At 33.3% G+C, this 18,919-nt stretch overlaps 1 protein-coding gene across 1 annotated transcript; it reads left to right on the top strand.

Annotated features, from left to right (window-relative positions):
* Window positions 1–200: 200 nt before the first annotated feature.
* GCA (grancalcin) lies at window positions 201–16,705 on the top strand. The gene is made up of 8 exons (XM_019636867.1): window positions 201–368; window positions 3,427–3,591; window positions 6,989–7,058; window positions 9,658–9,701; window positions 9,993–10,140; window positions 12,631–12,744; window positions 13,085–13,143; window positions 13,802–16,705. The coding sequence occupies exons 1-8, from the start codon at window positions 342–344 to the stop codon at window positions 13,826–13,828; spliced, it is 654 nt and encodes a 217-aa protein (XP_019492412.1). The 5' UTR covers window positions 201–341; the 3' UTR covers window positions 13,829–16,705.
* The last annotated feature ends 2,214 nt before the right edge of the window (window positions 16,706–18,919 follow it).

The following is an 18,919-nucleotide window of genomic DNA, read 5'->3' as shown; positions in this document are numbered from 1 at the left end:
TTTTCCAAAGAGGGTGGAATTAACCCGGGGAAACCTTGCCACGTGGTTGCCTGAGGCGACAACACAAGACCTAAGCGGACTAATAGGAGCTGAACAGGAAGGGGCTGGGAATGTGAAGCCTCTTAGAGAAGAGGTGGGTGGGACTAAGTATGGGATTCAGCCAATCGGAGCCAAGCCAGGTGGGGCTGGCCTCTGGGAGAGGGCGGTCTCAGGAAAGTAAATCGCGCGGCCAGCACGTCTCAGCCTCACCTGCCCCTACACCTGCTCCTGCACCTGCGCGTTTCACCTAGCAGGGCGGACGCAGATTCAAAGGGTGACGGGTGACGCTTGCTCGGCTCATCATGGCCTACCCGGGATACGGAGGAGGGGTGAGTACTGGCCGCTTCATCGCAGCCTCCGCCCCCGCGGGGTGTGGCGCCCCTGCGGGTGGTGCCGACGTGCCCGGTACGCCTCCGGCCCCTGCTTTTTCACCGGCCCTTGTATTCGCTTGCATCTGCACTCGGCGCGGTGCTGGAAGCCAGCGCCTGACTGAGAGGGGAGTCGCAGGTGTTCTGGTCCCTGAGGGCCCCTTAGGCGCGTCCTCGGGATCCAATAGTGTGATGTGTTTTTAGAAATTTCTATCCTGGAACGGAGGAAAACACCCTTTTCTTGTTCCAGTAACCTTTTGTGCCCCGTCCCCACCCCCATACACGCCATTCAGTTTTGCTAGACATCCTGTTTCTGAAATTTTGGACCACTTCTTGTTTTCTGTCCTTTAAGTTGCTTATGAATAAATTAAGATATGTTAAATGCCTCCTAATTTTTACTATCTGCCAAGGGCAATCTGCTTTTCTTAACTTTGGGGAGGGTGGGAAGGATTACTTTTTCTTACGTAACTCTCTGCTTCACCTTTGAGAGTGAGAAGTTATAATTGTAGTTTCCTGGTGGCTAGCTTTTTTTTTTTTTTTTAGAAAGAAGCCTGACCTTCAGTATTTACGAGTCTGTCAGTCAGTATTTATGAGTATGTCAGTGATCTCCAAAGTGGGGTGAGCACACTTCGTGTTCGCAAAATAGGCATGAGAGATAATCCATAGGGGTGTGGGTGGAAAAGAATATATTTTCAGTTTTAATTGTACTTGTTTATACCTAGAAAGAGAAACTGAGCTTTACTAATATTTAATATAGGACTTAACACTGTCATATGGCAGTGGTCTTCAAACGAGTTATTCCTACCCCTGGGAGTCTGTGGGGATTTTTTTTTTTAAAGGAATGACTTTCCAGACCCTCAGCTTCTACACAAACTTGTTCCTAAAATTGATTTACTTGAAAACTTACCTGAGTTCCTCCTGGCTGCTTCTACTTGACTATGCCTACCTCTCATCAATTCTTAAATTTACTAAGAATGTTTAAGGTGCATAAGGAAGGTAAAGACTTCTTCAAAGATTAGTTAAGGTCGCATAAACCGGTGGGGCTTTTAATATTTACCTACTTTCTACATATTTTCATTAGGGTGAAGCTTGGTGTTAGAAATGTGGTATTTTTACTCCGATTGTATGTTCTGAAGTCATATATATGGTAGAGTGAGTGCGGTGGTGAGAATAATTTTCAGTCAAAGAATTGGCTACTTCCTTACCAGTGCTCTGTGTCTATGGGAATGCAGTCTTCTTTTTATTATTCTTGTAATTGGTCTGTCCTTTCATGGTCTGTCTCTTCAGAGAGCAACTTTTAAACAATGAACATCTATTTTTTTTTAATCCATTTTGTTGTTTTAACGTTTTCTGTTTCCTTTCTTGCACTTCATTACTTCATAACCTAGGTTTTGAGCATCTCCTTGAGCACATTTCCTGGAGCTCCAATACTTCCTCCATATTTTTTGCTCTTAACCACATCTCACACTGCAACTTTTCAGACTACTATAAAAGACTCCAACTTTTGTCTTTTTTCCTCCCTGTTCTTAAATTCTATTCTGTTTTTGCCTGCTGGCAATCTTTGTTCGTCCTGAAAGAATGCAAGAAAAGTACAAATTGGCAGTTACAAAATAGTCACAGGGATGTAAACTATAGCATAGGGAATATAGTCAATAATGGTGTAATAACTGTGTTGAGTCGGGGGTAGTAGACTCACTGGGGGAATCACTTTGTAAGTTACATAAATGTCTCACCACTATGCTGTACACCTGAAACTAACATATTGAATGTCAACTATAACTGAAAAATTAAAAAAAAAGAATTTTAAAGGGCAACACTTATAAAAGAAACAAATGCAAGTGAAAAATATTTTTGTTCAAAATGGAATAATAAACCTTGTTACTTCTTCCTCCTCCAGACTCAAAAATACTGAGTAAAATACCTTTTTAAGAATAAAAATGCATACCAAGTTCCAAAGTGAAAACAAGAGAGAAATCAGAGCCATAGCAGGAAAAAACCAACAGGTAGCCTCTAGAGTCAGACTGTCTGTTTTTGAATCATGGTGTACTTCTTACTAGTTATTTGACCTTAACCCATTCAGGAAACCTATTGAAGTTTCAGGTCCTGAACTGCAAAAGGGACATAGTACTTTTATACCTCATAGAGTTATTGGAAAATCAAATAACAATAAATATAAGTACTTAGAATAGTAGTACCTGGGATATAAAAAACTCTCAGTAAATATTAGTTGTATATTATCAGTGTCAGTATTCTTGTTGTTGTTATTCTTATTAGGTTTGAAAAGGACCATGGTTGGAATTATCACTTTATTAACCTGTTTATTGTTGTCTTGCTTTTTTAAAAAATAAATGTTTTCTGGTGGAGAGGGTGTTTTAGCCCTATGCAGTTTCCCTTGATTTATTCACAATTTCATTGTATTTTATCATGTATTTTTCTAAGTATGTGTCTTGAGTTATACTGCTTCTTAGTTTTCCTGTAGAAGAGATTTTCTTATATTTTTTGCTTTTCCTTTATTTCAGTGATGATCTTGGTAAACACTTTATTTTATTTATTATTATTATTATTATTATTATTTAGCTTAGTCATCCTGCCACCTGTTGGCGGCTCAGCGGCAGCTCAGCTCGGGCCGGGAATTGAACCGGCAACTCTGTTGCTCAGAGCTCACACTCTTGAGTGAGTTCTTAACTAACTGAGCCACTCGGCTGGCCCCGGTAAATACTTTTTAAAATTGTGCCTCATATTCATCTGTTAGATTAAGTTCTTAGAGGCTAGAGACTTCTTTTTTCTTTCATACTTCTTTCAATGCTGGATAACATATGCTAATGAAATGAATTAAGTCCTAATGCAGGACATCTGGCATTTTGTAGCTAACAGCTTTTGTGATAATGAATTTGGAAGCTTTCGGTAGCTGTATTCTTGCTTTTCCATGGACTGCTAATAAATATTTTCTTTTAAACCAACTTTGGTAAGTAATAGGTAACATTTGTATTAATAACTTTCTCCATTTTCATTCATCCAGTTCGGAAGTTTTAGGGGTCAGATGCCAGGGATGCTAATGGGACAGCCAGTGCTGGGCCCAGGGCCACATGTGTTCCCTGGTGAATACTCCAGACACCTAGCTTATCCGGACAGTTATTCGGCAGGAGACCCCATGTGGACATACTTCACCGCTGTTGCCGGACAGGTAAGATGCACAAATGCCAATTTTTAAAAATGATAGCTATTTTTTAAAAATAATGTCCACTCTTTTACTCAGTATATCATTTTTAAGTGTATATGTAACTTGTATTTTAAACTTCTTTAGACTAATTTTCTTCCTGAGATTAGAGATGAAGGCAGTCATTTTGTTTTAAAAAGTCTGTTAGCATGTTGCCTGACACATTGCTCATTTAACTCAAACATAGAAACAAGATGGTGTGTGGAGACTGAGCAAAGGGAATTTGGAAAAAGAGAGCTACATGTAAATCCCCTGAGGAAGCTGGGGCAGAGTGTCAAAAAGGGGGCTTAAAAATTGTGGATGGTTTTGGGAGAGGCTTGGTGATAAAGTAGGTCAGGAGCAAGTAAAGAAAACAGGGCGAAATGGAGGTGAAATACCAGACTAAAAGCAGAAACAGAGGTTCACACCTGAGTGTTAGTCTTGGTCAATGTCTCTTATGCTGGTCAAGAAAGATTTATTGAATAGTTAGAATTTCATAAAACTTTGATAACATTTTTTCATTCATTATTCATTCACCTAAGTGTCGCTAGGTCTAACATGTTTTGCTAGACACAGAGGATATACACAGAATTATTACATGTGACAGGTACTTTGTTTTGGCTACCCCATTTTCATTCACAACCTTCTTTCCTTTTTTCTCCTGTGGTAGAAGTTGTAAAGCCTTATACTCACTATCTCAGACACCTTTGTAACTAGTAAAGTAGCCATGTGTCATAGGACTGGCCATTGAGATGTAGGTGCACTTTATTTGGGATGCTTTCCTTTTCCAAATGAGGAAAGCCTTTCTGGAAACTAGCATTGGCCCTTTTTGCTCTTTCATTCTTCCTGCCTAGAAAGGGGACTGGAGGTATGGAGGTGCAGCAGCCATCTTGTGACCTTGAGGCAACAAACATCCATTAAAGGACTATGAGTAGGGAAAGTGGAAAAATGTAAAGAGATTGATGGCATCATTAGTTTACTATATAGTCCTGTTCTGCCTAGCCCCAATAAACCTTTACTGGTTTAAAGCCCCTTTGATAGCATTTTCTATTGTTTTCAACTAAATGGAATTGTAACTGTTACACTATATACCATGCTTATCTGAAAGAAACTTTTACGTGGTGTATAATACTGGGAATAAATATGTTATCTATAGCTGACTACATAGTAAATCCACATAATAAAATTACAACTTAAAACATAGGAACTGGACATGTGTATTTAGAGACTTTTATTTCTGAACTATTTCAGTGTAACAGTTATCAAGAATGATTTTCTATGTTTGTACTATTTGTTACTTTCCTTAAATTTTTCATAGTCTTGTGTATATCTGAATAATTATACTCCTTGTCGTAGTCTCCATTACCAAGAAGGCACTGGAAACATGTTAGTCATTCAGTAAATGTGTTGGATGGATACATAAACTATCTTGTTTTCAATTTTTAGTCCAAATATTTAGATAATTCTTTTACATGCTGACTTTTGCCTAGCTTTAGGATCAAATGTAATATCAGACTTACACATTATGATCCTACAACACAGTTACTGAAATCATCTCTGCAACTGTATTCTTTTTCAGTAGGCCTCATGATTAATGATGCTCAATGAGAAATGTCCAGTTAAAAGGTTTCCGTGGTATTCTTTTTTATAGTATGATGTTTACCGAACAGTAATGATTCACTCATCAGTTGATTCAGGGAAATTCTGATTTGTACCTTTATAAATACACACATGCACACATACATACATGCAACTCAGTAATACCAACAATTTTAACTTTAGTGTGTACACTGCTTCCCCTTTTCCACACAGCAGCTGTGTAAGGTGGGCAGGATGGATGTGCCCTTTTATTTTGGATGAATAAGTGGAGATTAAGACTGAGTAACTGAACAAACTGCACACATTCCTTATTACCTTTACTTGAACTTGAATATCATTTCAAAATCTTGCTGCCTATCAGTTAACATAACCAATGGCAAGTGATGTTTTATTAATGATCTACTTAAAGCTCTTATTATTTAATTGGAAAATGCAGTTTTCTATCACTAATGCTACCTAATTTATATAGTTGATCATCATCATCAGTTCAAACTGCAGGTAAAGAAATCCAAAAATAATCACTTGGATTTTCTCCATATAGTTTAATAAGGTATTGCTTATTAGTCAGTCAATTATGATAACATGTTTTCATAAAATGTATGAAATATGAGTATGAAGTAGTGTACTAGGAGAATGTTTTTTGATGATTAATGCTTTTAGCAAAGCTGTTCAGGTTATTTTTCTGACTCCAAACATTCTGTAAAAAGCACCTGTAAAATAGAATTTCATTCATTATATTAGATTTTTGATTTTTAAAATTTAATCCACATTTGAAGGAGAAATTGGAATAGGAAATTCATTTTCGTCCCAATACTTAAGATATTTTTAAAAAAATTTTATCACTATTTTTAAATTTCTGTTAGAACCACTGGAATTTTTGCTGTGTGGAATTCCTTGCTAAAGATCAGAATATGAATATTTATAATAGTTCTTAGAAGTAATTTGTAAAAGTTTTTTGTTGTTGTTGTTTCTTTATTGGGTCTCTTACAAAGTACGTTTTAAATTTGCCTCCTTGATCCTTTCTCAGAGCTTTTTGCATTTGTGACAATTTATTTGGTGCTTCCGAGTAAGTTACTCATATATATATATATATATATATATGTGTGTATATATATATATATATATGTATATATGTATTTTTTTTGTAAAAAATAAGATGAGATACTGAAACATGAAGATCTTCAACCTGTTTCACTTCCATTGTGATTTCCTAATTGCATTAACTTTTTTTTTAAATTTCCCATAATAAATTCAAACCAAGAATGTTTGGGCAATAATCATAAGAATATTAACAAAATGTAGCGGGACTCTAAAATTTTGCTGGGGGTGTGGGATAAAAAAGATACTGCCTCCTTCTGTATCTTTTAGAAATAATTTCCCCCCCAAAATGGGCATGAAGGGAAAGTTTTTGAGGCTTTTCTGAACACGTTTTAGTCCTTTTTCCAACTATTTTAAGCAGAAGTACAGGGATTCTCAAAAGATATTATTTTGAGCTATTATAGTACAGAGTGATTCTTCTATTTTCCAGAAGTCAAAAAAATAAATTATACTTGAAATGATTGAAAAATTAATATAATATAATTTGATTGTGAAGAATTTATTCATATTGCATGGTGCTCTGTAATATGCCTTTGCTGTCAATAATTACCTCTGTTATTTTGTAGTTGATGATAGAGTAATGTTTTCAAAAATGCATATTTATTGATTGGCCTAGAATAACCAGTTAGCATTTTAATATGCTTTTATACAACTGCACATTAAATCACGTCATAATTATCTTTAACAGGATGGTGAAGTGGACGCAGAAGAACTTCAGAAGTGTCTGACACAGTCTGGAATTACTGGGACTTACTCTCGTGAGATCTTTTGTTCCCCACTGTTGTAATTGGACTAGGAAATGCATTTTCTAACGTTTTGTCCCCATACTTAATATATATGTATTTTAAATTTTATCACAGATATACATGCCCATAGTTTAAAGAGTCAAATAATTCTGCAAAGCTTGTCATGAAAATAATTGTTTATTGTGCATTACTGTCTCCCCAGTGTTAACCACTCAGGAACTCGCTTTCAACTTTTTCAGCAGATTCTTTTGAAATTTGCCTTCGGATCACAAAATAGCATGCTTTTTATCATTATTGATTTTCAGATTCAGTGATTATCAGTAGATGTCCTGCTATGGAATAGGAAGATTTAACCCTCAACCTTAAACTCACCCTTGTCCCTTCACTCCACACAGGAAACCCTTCTCAGCCTCCCATCCCTCCAGTATAGCTGTATAGTAATTTTCGTTAGCTCAGCAAGCAGTATTTGCCTCATTGTTACTATGTACATGCTCCTCCTATGCCTTGTGATAGGTATGATTAATTCCATTTTATATAACTTTTTTCTTTCTTGAAATTAATCATCACCCTGGAGCTTTCTGTTGAGCTGTACCTTCTAGGCAGAGCTATCATCCTGGCATTCCTTCACCATCACCCTGGAACTGCCTTTCCTCTCTTTGGAATTGGACCTCCCGTTTATTTCAGCACTTGTCATCTTTTTTAATTCAATAAAATGTAACATTAATGAGCTTCTTAATAGAAGAATGCATGGGAGGTAAAGTTTTTGAGACTTTATCTGCAAATGCTTTCATTCTATCCTCAGAATTAAGTGATTGGCCAAGTATAGAACTCTAGTTTATGGGTCGTTTTCTCTTAGAATTTTAAAGGTACTTCTCCATTGTTTCTAGCTTCCACTGTTGTTTTAACTTTTTGTTTCCTGCCTGTATGTGATTTGTTTCTCCTCTCTTGAGACTTGTGAAATCTTCTTTGTTCCTGGTCTGCTATTTCACAGTGATGTGCCTAGTTCTGTTATATGGGAATCTCAGTGGGCATTCCTAGTATGGGAACTCATTTGCTTTAATTCTGGGAGACTTTCTTTAGTGATGTTTTCTCCACTTTCTCTATCTGGAATGCCTGTTATTTAGAATGGATCATTACCTTTTATCTCTTATTTCTTGTTTTCCTATATTTTGAGGGAAATTTCCTTATCTTTATTTTCTAAACCTTCTATTCAGTCTTTCATTTCTGCTATCATGTTTTTAAAATCCAAGAACTTCTATTCTTTTTTTCATGAAAGTAATGTCTTCCCTCATCTCTCTGAGACTTACTATATGTTTTAAAGTTTCTTTCTTCCTACATAACTTTTGTTTTCCTCCCGATTTTTTTTTCCAGTTTGTTTGGTTGTCCTTTGTATTCGATGCTTTTCTCAGGTGTCTGGTGATCCTTTGTTTGTCATATTTAACAAAAATGCTTGTTAGAAGCTCTGAGATTATGGTTAGGTGTTGACTGTAGATTTTCGGTGTCTGGTGGTTAGGCAGGACAGTTTGTTGTGCAACACTGGGTGTTAATATCTCTAAGGGACTTCCTTTTGGACTGGTTGTCCAGTTGATCTTCCTGGAAAGGAAGAGGGGGGACTCAGCAGAGCTCTCAGTCTTTCGTAAATTGCCGTTTAATTGCCTTGTTTTTAGTAGATAGCACCGTCTTCACCTGTGCCTGATATTCTGCAGTCCAGAGACCTCTCCAGGGAATAAACTCCCAGACACCTACATGTAGGGGTGGGAGTAGACATGGCAGCCATCCACTGAGCTGGGGCAAGGAGAGGATTTGGGGCTCTAAATGGTCCTTAAGTACACATTCAGCCAGTCCTGTTTTTATCCTACCTTCACACCCATTTACAGAAGTATTGTCAACTCTTAAAGTTTTGGGGTCTTCTCCAGGATAACTAGACTGTTTCTCAGCTTTTCTTATTGCAAGTTCAAGAAGCCACTTTCTCAGATCTAGGTTTGTTAACTCATGTCAATCTACTTTTCCAACTTGCAAAATTTTGTTCCTTTGTTTCTTCTCTCATTCTCTTTTTGGTTTATGACTTAAAAAAAAATCAATTTACTGTCCATTCTAATGGGGTGTGGGGTGAGAGCAAAAGTCTGGCAACTTTCCTGAAAATTCTCCCTTCATTGTATGTCAAAAGTATTTAATCTTTTATATACTTGATCCTATCTTGAGACTGAAGATATGCTGACTTGATGACTCAATTTTTGCGCTTTATTACCACCTATTTAGATTTTCCCCTTTAATGAATGTGTGCCATGAAAGACGGATGTCATTTGCTTAGGAAATGATCGAATGCCATTCCAGAGGTTTCTATGTTACCTTCACCCGTCTCCTCTTCCTTGCTCAAGAAGTTTTTATATGAAGGAGTGCTGGGCACCAATCTTGACTCTTCTATTTATTAGCTCTATGATCTTGAGAAACTTTATCTTTCTGGGCCTCAGTTTCTTCTTTCCAAATTGGTTGATTGGGCTGATTTTGTATTTTTGGCAATTTTTTAAATGTTTTATTTTGAAAATAGAAATTGTAATTTTATATAGATAAAACTGAGCAGATTCTAATTCAAATGATATATGTTTTATAGCCTTCAGTTTGGAAACCTGCAGAATTATGATTGCCATGTTGGATGTATCCTTCAATAAACAGAAAATACTGGAATATTGAATAATTACTTCCTGAATATTAAGGCAGTTATTGGTTATAGATGACAACAGTAAATTAGAATTTAAAAATACTTTGTAAGATCCTGTTTAAATTCATACTTTTCATTTTTTCACAGAAATGTGTTTGTATGCTGAATTTGGCTAACTCTTACAGAAGCATACTAACTTTCTTTTTTTTTTTGTCAATGATTTGGAGTTTTGGGTCAGGTAAATTCTCTTTGCTCTCAAAATGTATTTTTGTTAATAAAACTCTCAGAGAGATTACACAGGAAAAATGGGATTTAATGAATTTAAAGAACTTTGGACGGCTCTTAATGCCTGGAAACAAAACTTCATGACTATTGATCAAGACCGAAGTGGCACAGTAGAACCTCATGAATTGAATCAAGCCATTGCTGTTATGGGTAAGAGTATTAAAATTCTTTAGGAGCTCTCCACATCATCTTTATTCTTTGATGAGATTAATCTTAATTGTTTCAATTTGCTATGTAATAAGGGGATATGTTATTTCACCAGATTTTGCCTAGTTTATCAAGGTCCTAGATAAATACTGAATAAAGACCTTTAGCAAACAAACAAACAAACAAACGTTTTATCCATTATTGTTTCAAAAGATCTTTCATACATTCTGGATGATAAAATAATTTCCAAATTTCCTCCTTTGAGTGTATTTACATTTGTTCTTCTAATTGGTAGTAGTCACCATTTATATTGTAACTCTACTGTAACTTGTTAAGATCTCCAATTTGACAGCCAAGACTTATCTCAGTTAGAGGTCTCCATATTATAATCTTCTTTGCAGCAGTAAAAAAAACACTTTTTTTTTTTCTTATGTAGTATAGAACACATAGTAGATAGCAAAATACCTCAAAACGGGAAGGGAAGTCTGCACTTTAGAATATTTTAAAAGAATGTAACTTAATTTTTATCATATCTCTGATAAGCTAAGTTTCTCAACCTTTTTTTTCAAAAAGTGATAATATACAATGGTGATTAATTTGCTTACAGTTAATAAAATTTTAAGTAGTTTTCTTATTGTGTTTACCCTTGTGATTTTATTTATACTCATTTCTAAACAAAATGCATTTGTAAGAAAATTAACTTTTTGATAGTTAAAATCTGAACCCAATGGAAATTATTTCAAATTCCAATTTAAAAAAGTCAAAACTAGCGATTTGTTTCATAGACATTTTAATTTAATAAATGGTCATTTTTAGGGACATTCCTGGCCATATACACATGTATAGTTCAATGTATAGCCTTAATAACTCATGGATTAAATTTAAGTCAGCAAATTAAATAACCTTTTGCAAAAAAGAAATAAAGAAAATAAAAACTGCCAGAGTTCACATAAGCAGCTGAGCATAACAAAGAGGTATTCTGGATTATTCAAATTTAAGATCTTCATATATATTTTAAAACATTCAAATTATTTTGCTGAGAATGCTATGGGAAATCATAAGAATTTTATCAGTACAACATCCAGATCATAAACCTCTTATAGAAAGCTCAAAATGCATTTGCTTATAATTATATATTAGTTTGCATGTTTTACTATTAATTTATACCTTTCCTTTCATTTACTGTTAGCTAGTTTCCTAGATTACCTTTTATTGTGCTACACATAGAATTTTCTCCTATCGCATTTATTTTCATTGCTTTCTGCTTTGAATGGCTTAATGTCTTTTGTCCAAATCTAATCCAGTAATATATAAAGACAGTAGTTTTAGGCCAGCATTCTTCCCAGTGCAGTGCACACATCTCATTAAATGCTTAAGACCATCTATAGGGATGCAGAAAGTTGAATATATTAATTTATATTTCTAATTATTTTTATTTCATTCTTTTTAAATTTTTGTTTTATATATATATATATTTTAAAATGTAAATAATCTAACCTATAATGGGATGAATAATCCAAAAGTTTTTACTAATAGGAGCATACAATCAAAAGCTTTTTGAGGCTACAGGCCTAGACAACAAAGAACCAAGGAAATTGAAGGCTGTAGATAAGCTGGAAGTCTCTGAAGAAACAGAATAAGGGTTATGGGACATAAAGGAATAATACTTTCCTATTTCTCCCCCTTCAGAGTAATCATATTGATCCTCAAATTTTCTTTGTTTATAAAAGACACTTGTAAGTAAAATACTCAGTGTAAAATATAGGATTTGAATAGTGGCAAATATCACTGATAATCTTTGTTTTGATAATCTTTAAAGAATAATAAATTACAGAATTGATGGGTGAAAGACAAAAGTACAAATTTCCAGTTATAAAAGAAATCATGGGGTTATAATGTACAGCATGGTGACTGAAGTTAATAATACTGTAATGCATAGTTGAAGTTGCTAAGAGAGTAAATCTTAAAAGTTCTTAATCATAAGAAAAAGAAGTTTGTAACTATGTATTGTGACAGATGTTGACTTGCTGTGGTGATCATTTTGCAGTACATATAAATACTAAATCATTACATTGTACACCTGAAATTAATATGTTATATGTCAGTTATACCACAAATAGACAAAAGATAAATAAAAAACTTACCTGAACAGTGAAAATAAATAGATAAAATTACAGAATTGAAATATTGAAGCATGAAAACCAGGAACTACCCTAGAAGTTATTTCAAAATTAAAAAAAATATTTTTAAAAATCACAAAAATAATTTTTTTAGCTTTGACTTTATTACAAAGTCAAAGTCATATTTTTGCATTACTAACTATTAATAATTAATAGTTACTTGGATCAATTTCAATATGAACATTTTGTTTCTAACATTTTTATGGAATGGATTTTGAAAAGTTTATTTTATGATTATTAACAAGAATGCAATGTTTGTTGTGGTCTTATGGTGTTTAATTTTAGAAATTTTAATTTATTAATCCGTTTTCAGGTTACAGATTGAGTCCTCAAACGTTAACTGCTATTGTTAGACGTTATAGTAAGAATGGCAGAATCTTCTTTGATGATTATGTTGCTTGCTGTGTGAAGCTTCGAGCTTTGACAGGTATTGATCACTTAAAAATGGGTGAAGTATTACATAGCTCTTTTTCTTGAGTAATGTCTGTTGTTTTCTCCAGCAAGTTTATAATATTATGTGTACTTCCCCTTCTTTCAGTATTAAATCTAATCAGAGTCCTAAGATTTTGAAAATTTTAGAATATAAATAGTGAAAAAAAAGTCATTGCTTAGTTTTGGAGACATTTTTCACGCCTCAGTGCCTAAGATATAAAGTCACTTAAGATTGAATTGACTATGAAATTATTCATTTTTAGTACCTAGGGACACCAAGTATTTGAAGCTATAGATTTTAAATTATAATACAAATATTATTTGTTTGTTTAAAGATTTCTTTAGCAAAAGAGACCACTTGCAAGAAGGGGTTGTGAATTTTATATACGATGATGTGAGTATCCTGTTTAATACCTTTGATGTCTGTATTGTGTGCTACATGTGTTCATAATTATAAAAAATTTTTAAGTGATTCTTGGTACCAGCACTGGGAATAACATATTTCATAGGCCATATTCTTTTTCTGTATTTTTTATATGAATGCAAATATAAGATTCAACATTGTTACAAATATCAACTTGACTTTATATTAAACATAAAAATACTTTTACATTTTATTACAGGGTTTTGGCAGTTTATCTTCCAAATCATTTTTAAGGGCAAAAGTACCATTATTTTTATTAAGAGTAGTTTACTTGTGGTGATCTTTCTTAGTTCTAACAGAGATAGGAAATTTTCATCTATGATAGATTATAAAGCTGTTCATTTTCATTACAAATTGTTGCTATTAACCTGAATTCACTTTTCGTTTTCTTTTATTTTTTAGTTGAAGCTCTAGGAAAGTTATATTTCATATGTGCTTCAATGTTTCAGGGTTTTTGTTATATGGAAGTTACAGGGTCAGCATTATCCTACTAGTATGTTTACTGGTTGAATTACAAGCCTTGGAAAATCAAAGTTTCTCATCTTGTAAAAATGCTTTTATAGAATATAATTAATCAAAACAAACACCATTTTATTGTTACCAGCTGACGATTTTGTTTATATATTAGTTTTTGCAGGGCACTATGTCAATTTGAATGCCAAGAATTTGACAGCTAAAGAAATACTGCAAATTTTTCTGCTTGGAAGAAATGAACTGGACTACTTCAAATTAAAGTTTTTGGGACGTTGCCATGTTTCTACCTGTTAAATCTCTTTCCTTTATATTAGATATCTAATATATATAATATACTATGTTTTCATTTTAGCACACAGTTCAAAGCAATAAAAGAAATGTTTTGTATTTAGAATGTTATTGCTTTTAGAAAAGTTATCACTTTACAGATATCTGCATAATGTCATCAAATATTAGTATATGATTAATTGATATAAATGTCTCTTAACCTTAATTTTTAACAATATAAACCTAGAGGAATGTATTTATAAGATTATATAAGAAGCCAAATGATGAAAGTCTAGATAAAATGAATTTATACTTATCTGAAGGTTACACATTTTACTATTAAATTTTGTTTGTAATTGTTGGTGTTTGAGGGTGAGCTGGAAGGGTAACCCTGGATTTTGTGCCACATCCATAATAGGGTTTGTTCTTGCTCACATAATCAGAGAACAGAAACTCACTTGTTTTTAACAGTGAAGAAGGAAACTATAGTTTCTAAAATTTTATCTTAATTGCCTTCGGTGGATCATAAAATATAGTGAAATAAGACTACAGGAGGCATCGTTTTTCCTTTTTTATTTTTTACGTTGTATATTTCTCTTCATTATGTTTTGTTATCTTCTATGAAAAAAAAATTCTGAATAAACAACTCTTCTCTCTGCTCTTTTTTCATTAGTGAAAACATTGATAGCCTAAAATGGCATCTTTTTCTAAACCTCAATTTTCTGGAAATGATATTTTTAATGAAATGTCAACATTTAAATTTCTGTTAAACTTAGTTGATGTTTATACATAATGCCAACTGTTTACAAAGATAAAAAAATCAAGTAATATACCTCTTTGTTTAAATGTGCAGAACTTACAAATTTGACTTTCTTGACAACATCTGGTAGTTTTGGCGTTAAAAAACTAATAAGTCTTTTGAGCGCATCTGTGTAGTGTGGCTTGCGGAGCATGATAGGCACCCCAGCACCATTTCTTAGTGGTATGACCATGGAAACTTCAAAGTGGAGTCATCAGGACATTAGCATGTAAGATCCCTGGTATAAGTAGTTACACTTAATCCAGCCCTCTTTTTGGCAAACACCTTAAGTCTTTGTTAATGAAGATTTAATAAACCACATATTTTTTTTATTCTATAACTGAATATCTTCTCCAGCTTGAAGGTGAATACAGTAGTCCCCCCTTATCTGGGGGTGGGGGAGATATGTTCCAAGACCTTCAGTGGATGCCTGAATCCGTGGATAGTACATAACCCTATATAAACTGTTTTTTCCTATACACACATACCTATGATAAGGTTTAATTTATTTAAATTAGGTACAGTAAGTGGTTAATAGTAATAATAAAATAGAACATTATAATAATATACTGTAATAAAAGTTATGTGAATGTGGTCTCTCAATATATCTTCTTGTACTGCATATACAGTGTAAGTACGCCAGACAAAGGGATGATTCGCACCCCAGGAGGTATGGGGTGGGATGGCTCAAGATTTCATCACACTACTGAGAACAGCATGCAGTTTAAAATTTATGAATTTCTGGAATTTTCCATGTAATATTTTCGTACCACAGTTGACCTCAGGTAAATGAAACCATGGGTACAGGGGCACTACAGTACAAATTGATGTAATTTTAGTATGACTGGTGACCAAATTAATATATAATTGTATAAAACTATTTCTTAAAAAATGAAGGATGAATAAGAATATCTTGAAAAAAACTTACAAACTTACAGAATTTTAAATCAACTTTCACTTTTAAAACTCCCGGAAGCGAAATAGTTATAGTCATTTAATATTGATAATTTTATATAATTGTCAAATTCATTTGTTTTTTTATTCACATAAAAATACATATGTGAATAAGTAATCCATATAATTCTGTCCTCTGGATGTTAATTTTTTTCTTGCACATATGTTTGATAATGTGAGAGAATGAATGTTAACTGAGCCATAAAAAATACTTCTAAATAGAAGTATTGTAGGAAAAAGCTAATGTAAACACACTGTGTATCATTCACATTGAATCATTGAATAAGGGTGATAATATGACTCAGCAGCCTATACTCTTAAAACCCAGCTTATATATAGGTGGTTGAGTTACTGTACTGTGCTAAGGTCAATTATAATTTTATTTGCTTGGAGGCTCATAGCTGTGGTAAAACTTTAACATATGGTATCTTTCATGTAAGTTTCTGCCAAATGACACATTGTATTAGAACTTCACACAGTTCTCTAACTCATCCTTTGCCAAAGGTGTTCCTGTGACTTTTGGTCACAGGCCATCTGTGAGAATGAGCTTCCATGGCTAGACATAGTTGGAGAATTCTCAGGGAGCATAAGCCCAAGGTACACAACATCCTGTTCATTTTATTTGACCCAGTTTTTTTCCAAACTCTTGGACACAGAACCCCTTTCTCTAGCAAAAATAATGGTCCAACCAATCCAACTTTAGGGTGAAACAAATCTTTTGCACTTTACATAATCTTATAAAGACATTAGGCATAGAGAATATTTTACTGGGACTTTTATACAGAAATACAATTTACTTTTTCGATGTTTTAAGATAATGTAAACAAACATTCATCCCTACAGTAAAAATTAAATAGTATGATAAACATGACTGGATTATTAATATAGTATGGTGGTTTGTACTGGTTAATTCATGCCCGGTTTTCTTATGTTGTAAATCATTGAATAATGTACACTCTTAATGTCTAAGTGCTTTTATTTATACAGTAAACATTTCCATGTCATTTTGAGAATTTTTTAATAAACATTCAAATAGCTTGCTGTAAAGTTTTTTATCATACAAAATCTGTTACATGTATATTATGAGATGCTTCAGGTCAAATAACAGTGCAGTAATTCACCTATAACTAAAAAAGTGCCAAATAATTAAATGTCAGATATCGCACTTCTAATTCGAGTGCCAGTTTACACATTTTAAATTACATCAAGGGGAAATCAATATTATTAGGATCTTAATTTGGTCCACTTTAAATGTTATCTCTGTGCTCATTTGATCTATTTAAGCATGCATTCAGAAACAAAAGGTAATAAAAATGTCAAGTGATATGTTTATTTCCAGAAAAGGCATTTACCCTGGAAGAAAGTAGAATTTATTAATGTAGTTTAAAGTCTGCAATTAAAAACATCAATTTATGATTATTTCTGTAAGTAAAATATACAAATCAAGTTCACTTGTAATCATGGCATTCCTAAACTGGACAAACAAAATAAATACTGTTTGTCAGAAATGTGCTTTTCTTTGTCCTTTCATGTTTGATAGCCTCATAGATGATATATTTTCTCCTATTTGTAGCAGTTTTCTGAGAAATTAATAAATTTGTGAAAATCTGGTAAATTTAGTAAGTAAAATCCAAGGTTAGCATTTTTTTTTCTTTTAAACTTTATAATGCAACCATGGGTCTGTTTTATTACTTTGGAACTTGTATTAAAAGATTACAATTTTTTTGGTCTTAATTCAGCCATTTATATAGTAAATTAAGCGCTTGGAAATAAATGTACAATGCTAAGGTACCATCAAAGAGTATGGCTAGACTTCATCATAATAATAGATGATGCCAAAAAATAAACATTTTGAACTTCTGTTATAGTGATGAATGCAGAAAGAACTTTCAATGAATACTGTTCAGATAATGTGTGATCTAGAATGTCAGAGCATCACATATGTACATTAAAATTGTCCTGTAATTTAGAATACTGAGCACAAAATGACTTTCAAACAAAACACTGGGAAACCTATGAAAAATATCTGTCTGACTCACTATCAGCTCATTATTTGAATACTGGGAAATCTGTGCTTTTAATTGTTTCCTGCCATATGTTTTTCTACTAGTTTTTAAAAACATTTTACCAGCATATAAAGAGGAGTCTTCTATTAATATTCCTTTTACCCAAGTAGTTTGGTAACATACAGCTTTGTGTATTACTTTGTGAGCATTCAAAACTCAGGTGTGCTTCTGTATATCTGAATAGATAGTAGACGTCAGCACTTCTACATAACAGGTGTGCCATAGAGTTAGGGCATGAGAAGGGTCCTTGCCCGTGTGCTACTTACTGTTTTATAGAGGACTCTTCTGCACCATCAGAGATGGTGGCAATTTGAAAAGCCTACAGGGAGTGAGAAGAATGGGGCTAGATCATCATTTAATGGTTATGCCCATAATTAGTACCTTCTTCTGATAACACTGCATTTGTGTGTGTGTGGGGTACGGAGGGGGTTCCAACCTTTTAAGATAAAAATATAAATATGTACTTTATAGATACAATGCATACAGTCACTTGCATCTTAGTTGACTGTATTTAATCACATTTTATCTTGTTATGGGTACTGAAATTTCAAAGGATAACCTGGACAGTGCTAGTCTGAATATTCCAGAAACACTAAAGAGACCATATTCTTTAGACAATTATAAGCCATAGAAAAATGATTGTAGGATTAACTGAACTTTTGGATGCATGTTTCATTTCCCAGAGCTATTTAAATGCAGTACCCCCAATTATCTTATTACAAGAGACTTCTCATTTTCTAATTAGCCTCACTTATAAATATCAATACAATGCTTTCTGCTAACCTGTATTTGGTTTAGTTTTCATTAACCAAACAGGGAAATGTTCTCTTGATTTAAAAAAAAAAAAAACTTTAAAAAGGAATAGTTGGGAATTTAAACCTCTAAACAGTCCTTAGCACAGTAAATTTCCACATCATGTCCAACACATTTTATTTAAAAGTTTTCTTTGAAGATAGTTTGATTTTTTTTTTCTTAATAGATTAATGATTCTCGGGGGAAATTAATGTATGAAACTTAGGCAAATGAAAATGTCTGGATATGTTCTTGAAAAAAAAGAAACAAGCGTACATTATAAAAATGTTTCACATGTAAGTTAAAGGCTGTTTAGCCATCAGAAATTTTAATTGAACAATAAATGTTTTAATAAATGACATTTTGTTCTTGATAGGCAATAATAAAAGTAAAA

The sequence above is a fragment of the Hipposideros armiger genome, unplaced genomic scaffold (genome assembly GCF_001890085.2).
Source record: "Hipposideros armiger isolate ML-2016 unplaced genomic scaffold, ASM189008v1 scaffold_30, whole genome shotgun sequence".
Taxonomy (NCBI): domain Eukaryota; kingdom Metazoa; phylum Chordata; class Mammalia; order Chiroptera; family Hipposideridae; genus Hipposideros; species Hipposideros armiger.
This window is presented reverse-complemented; position numbering and strand designations above follow the sequence as displayed.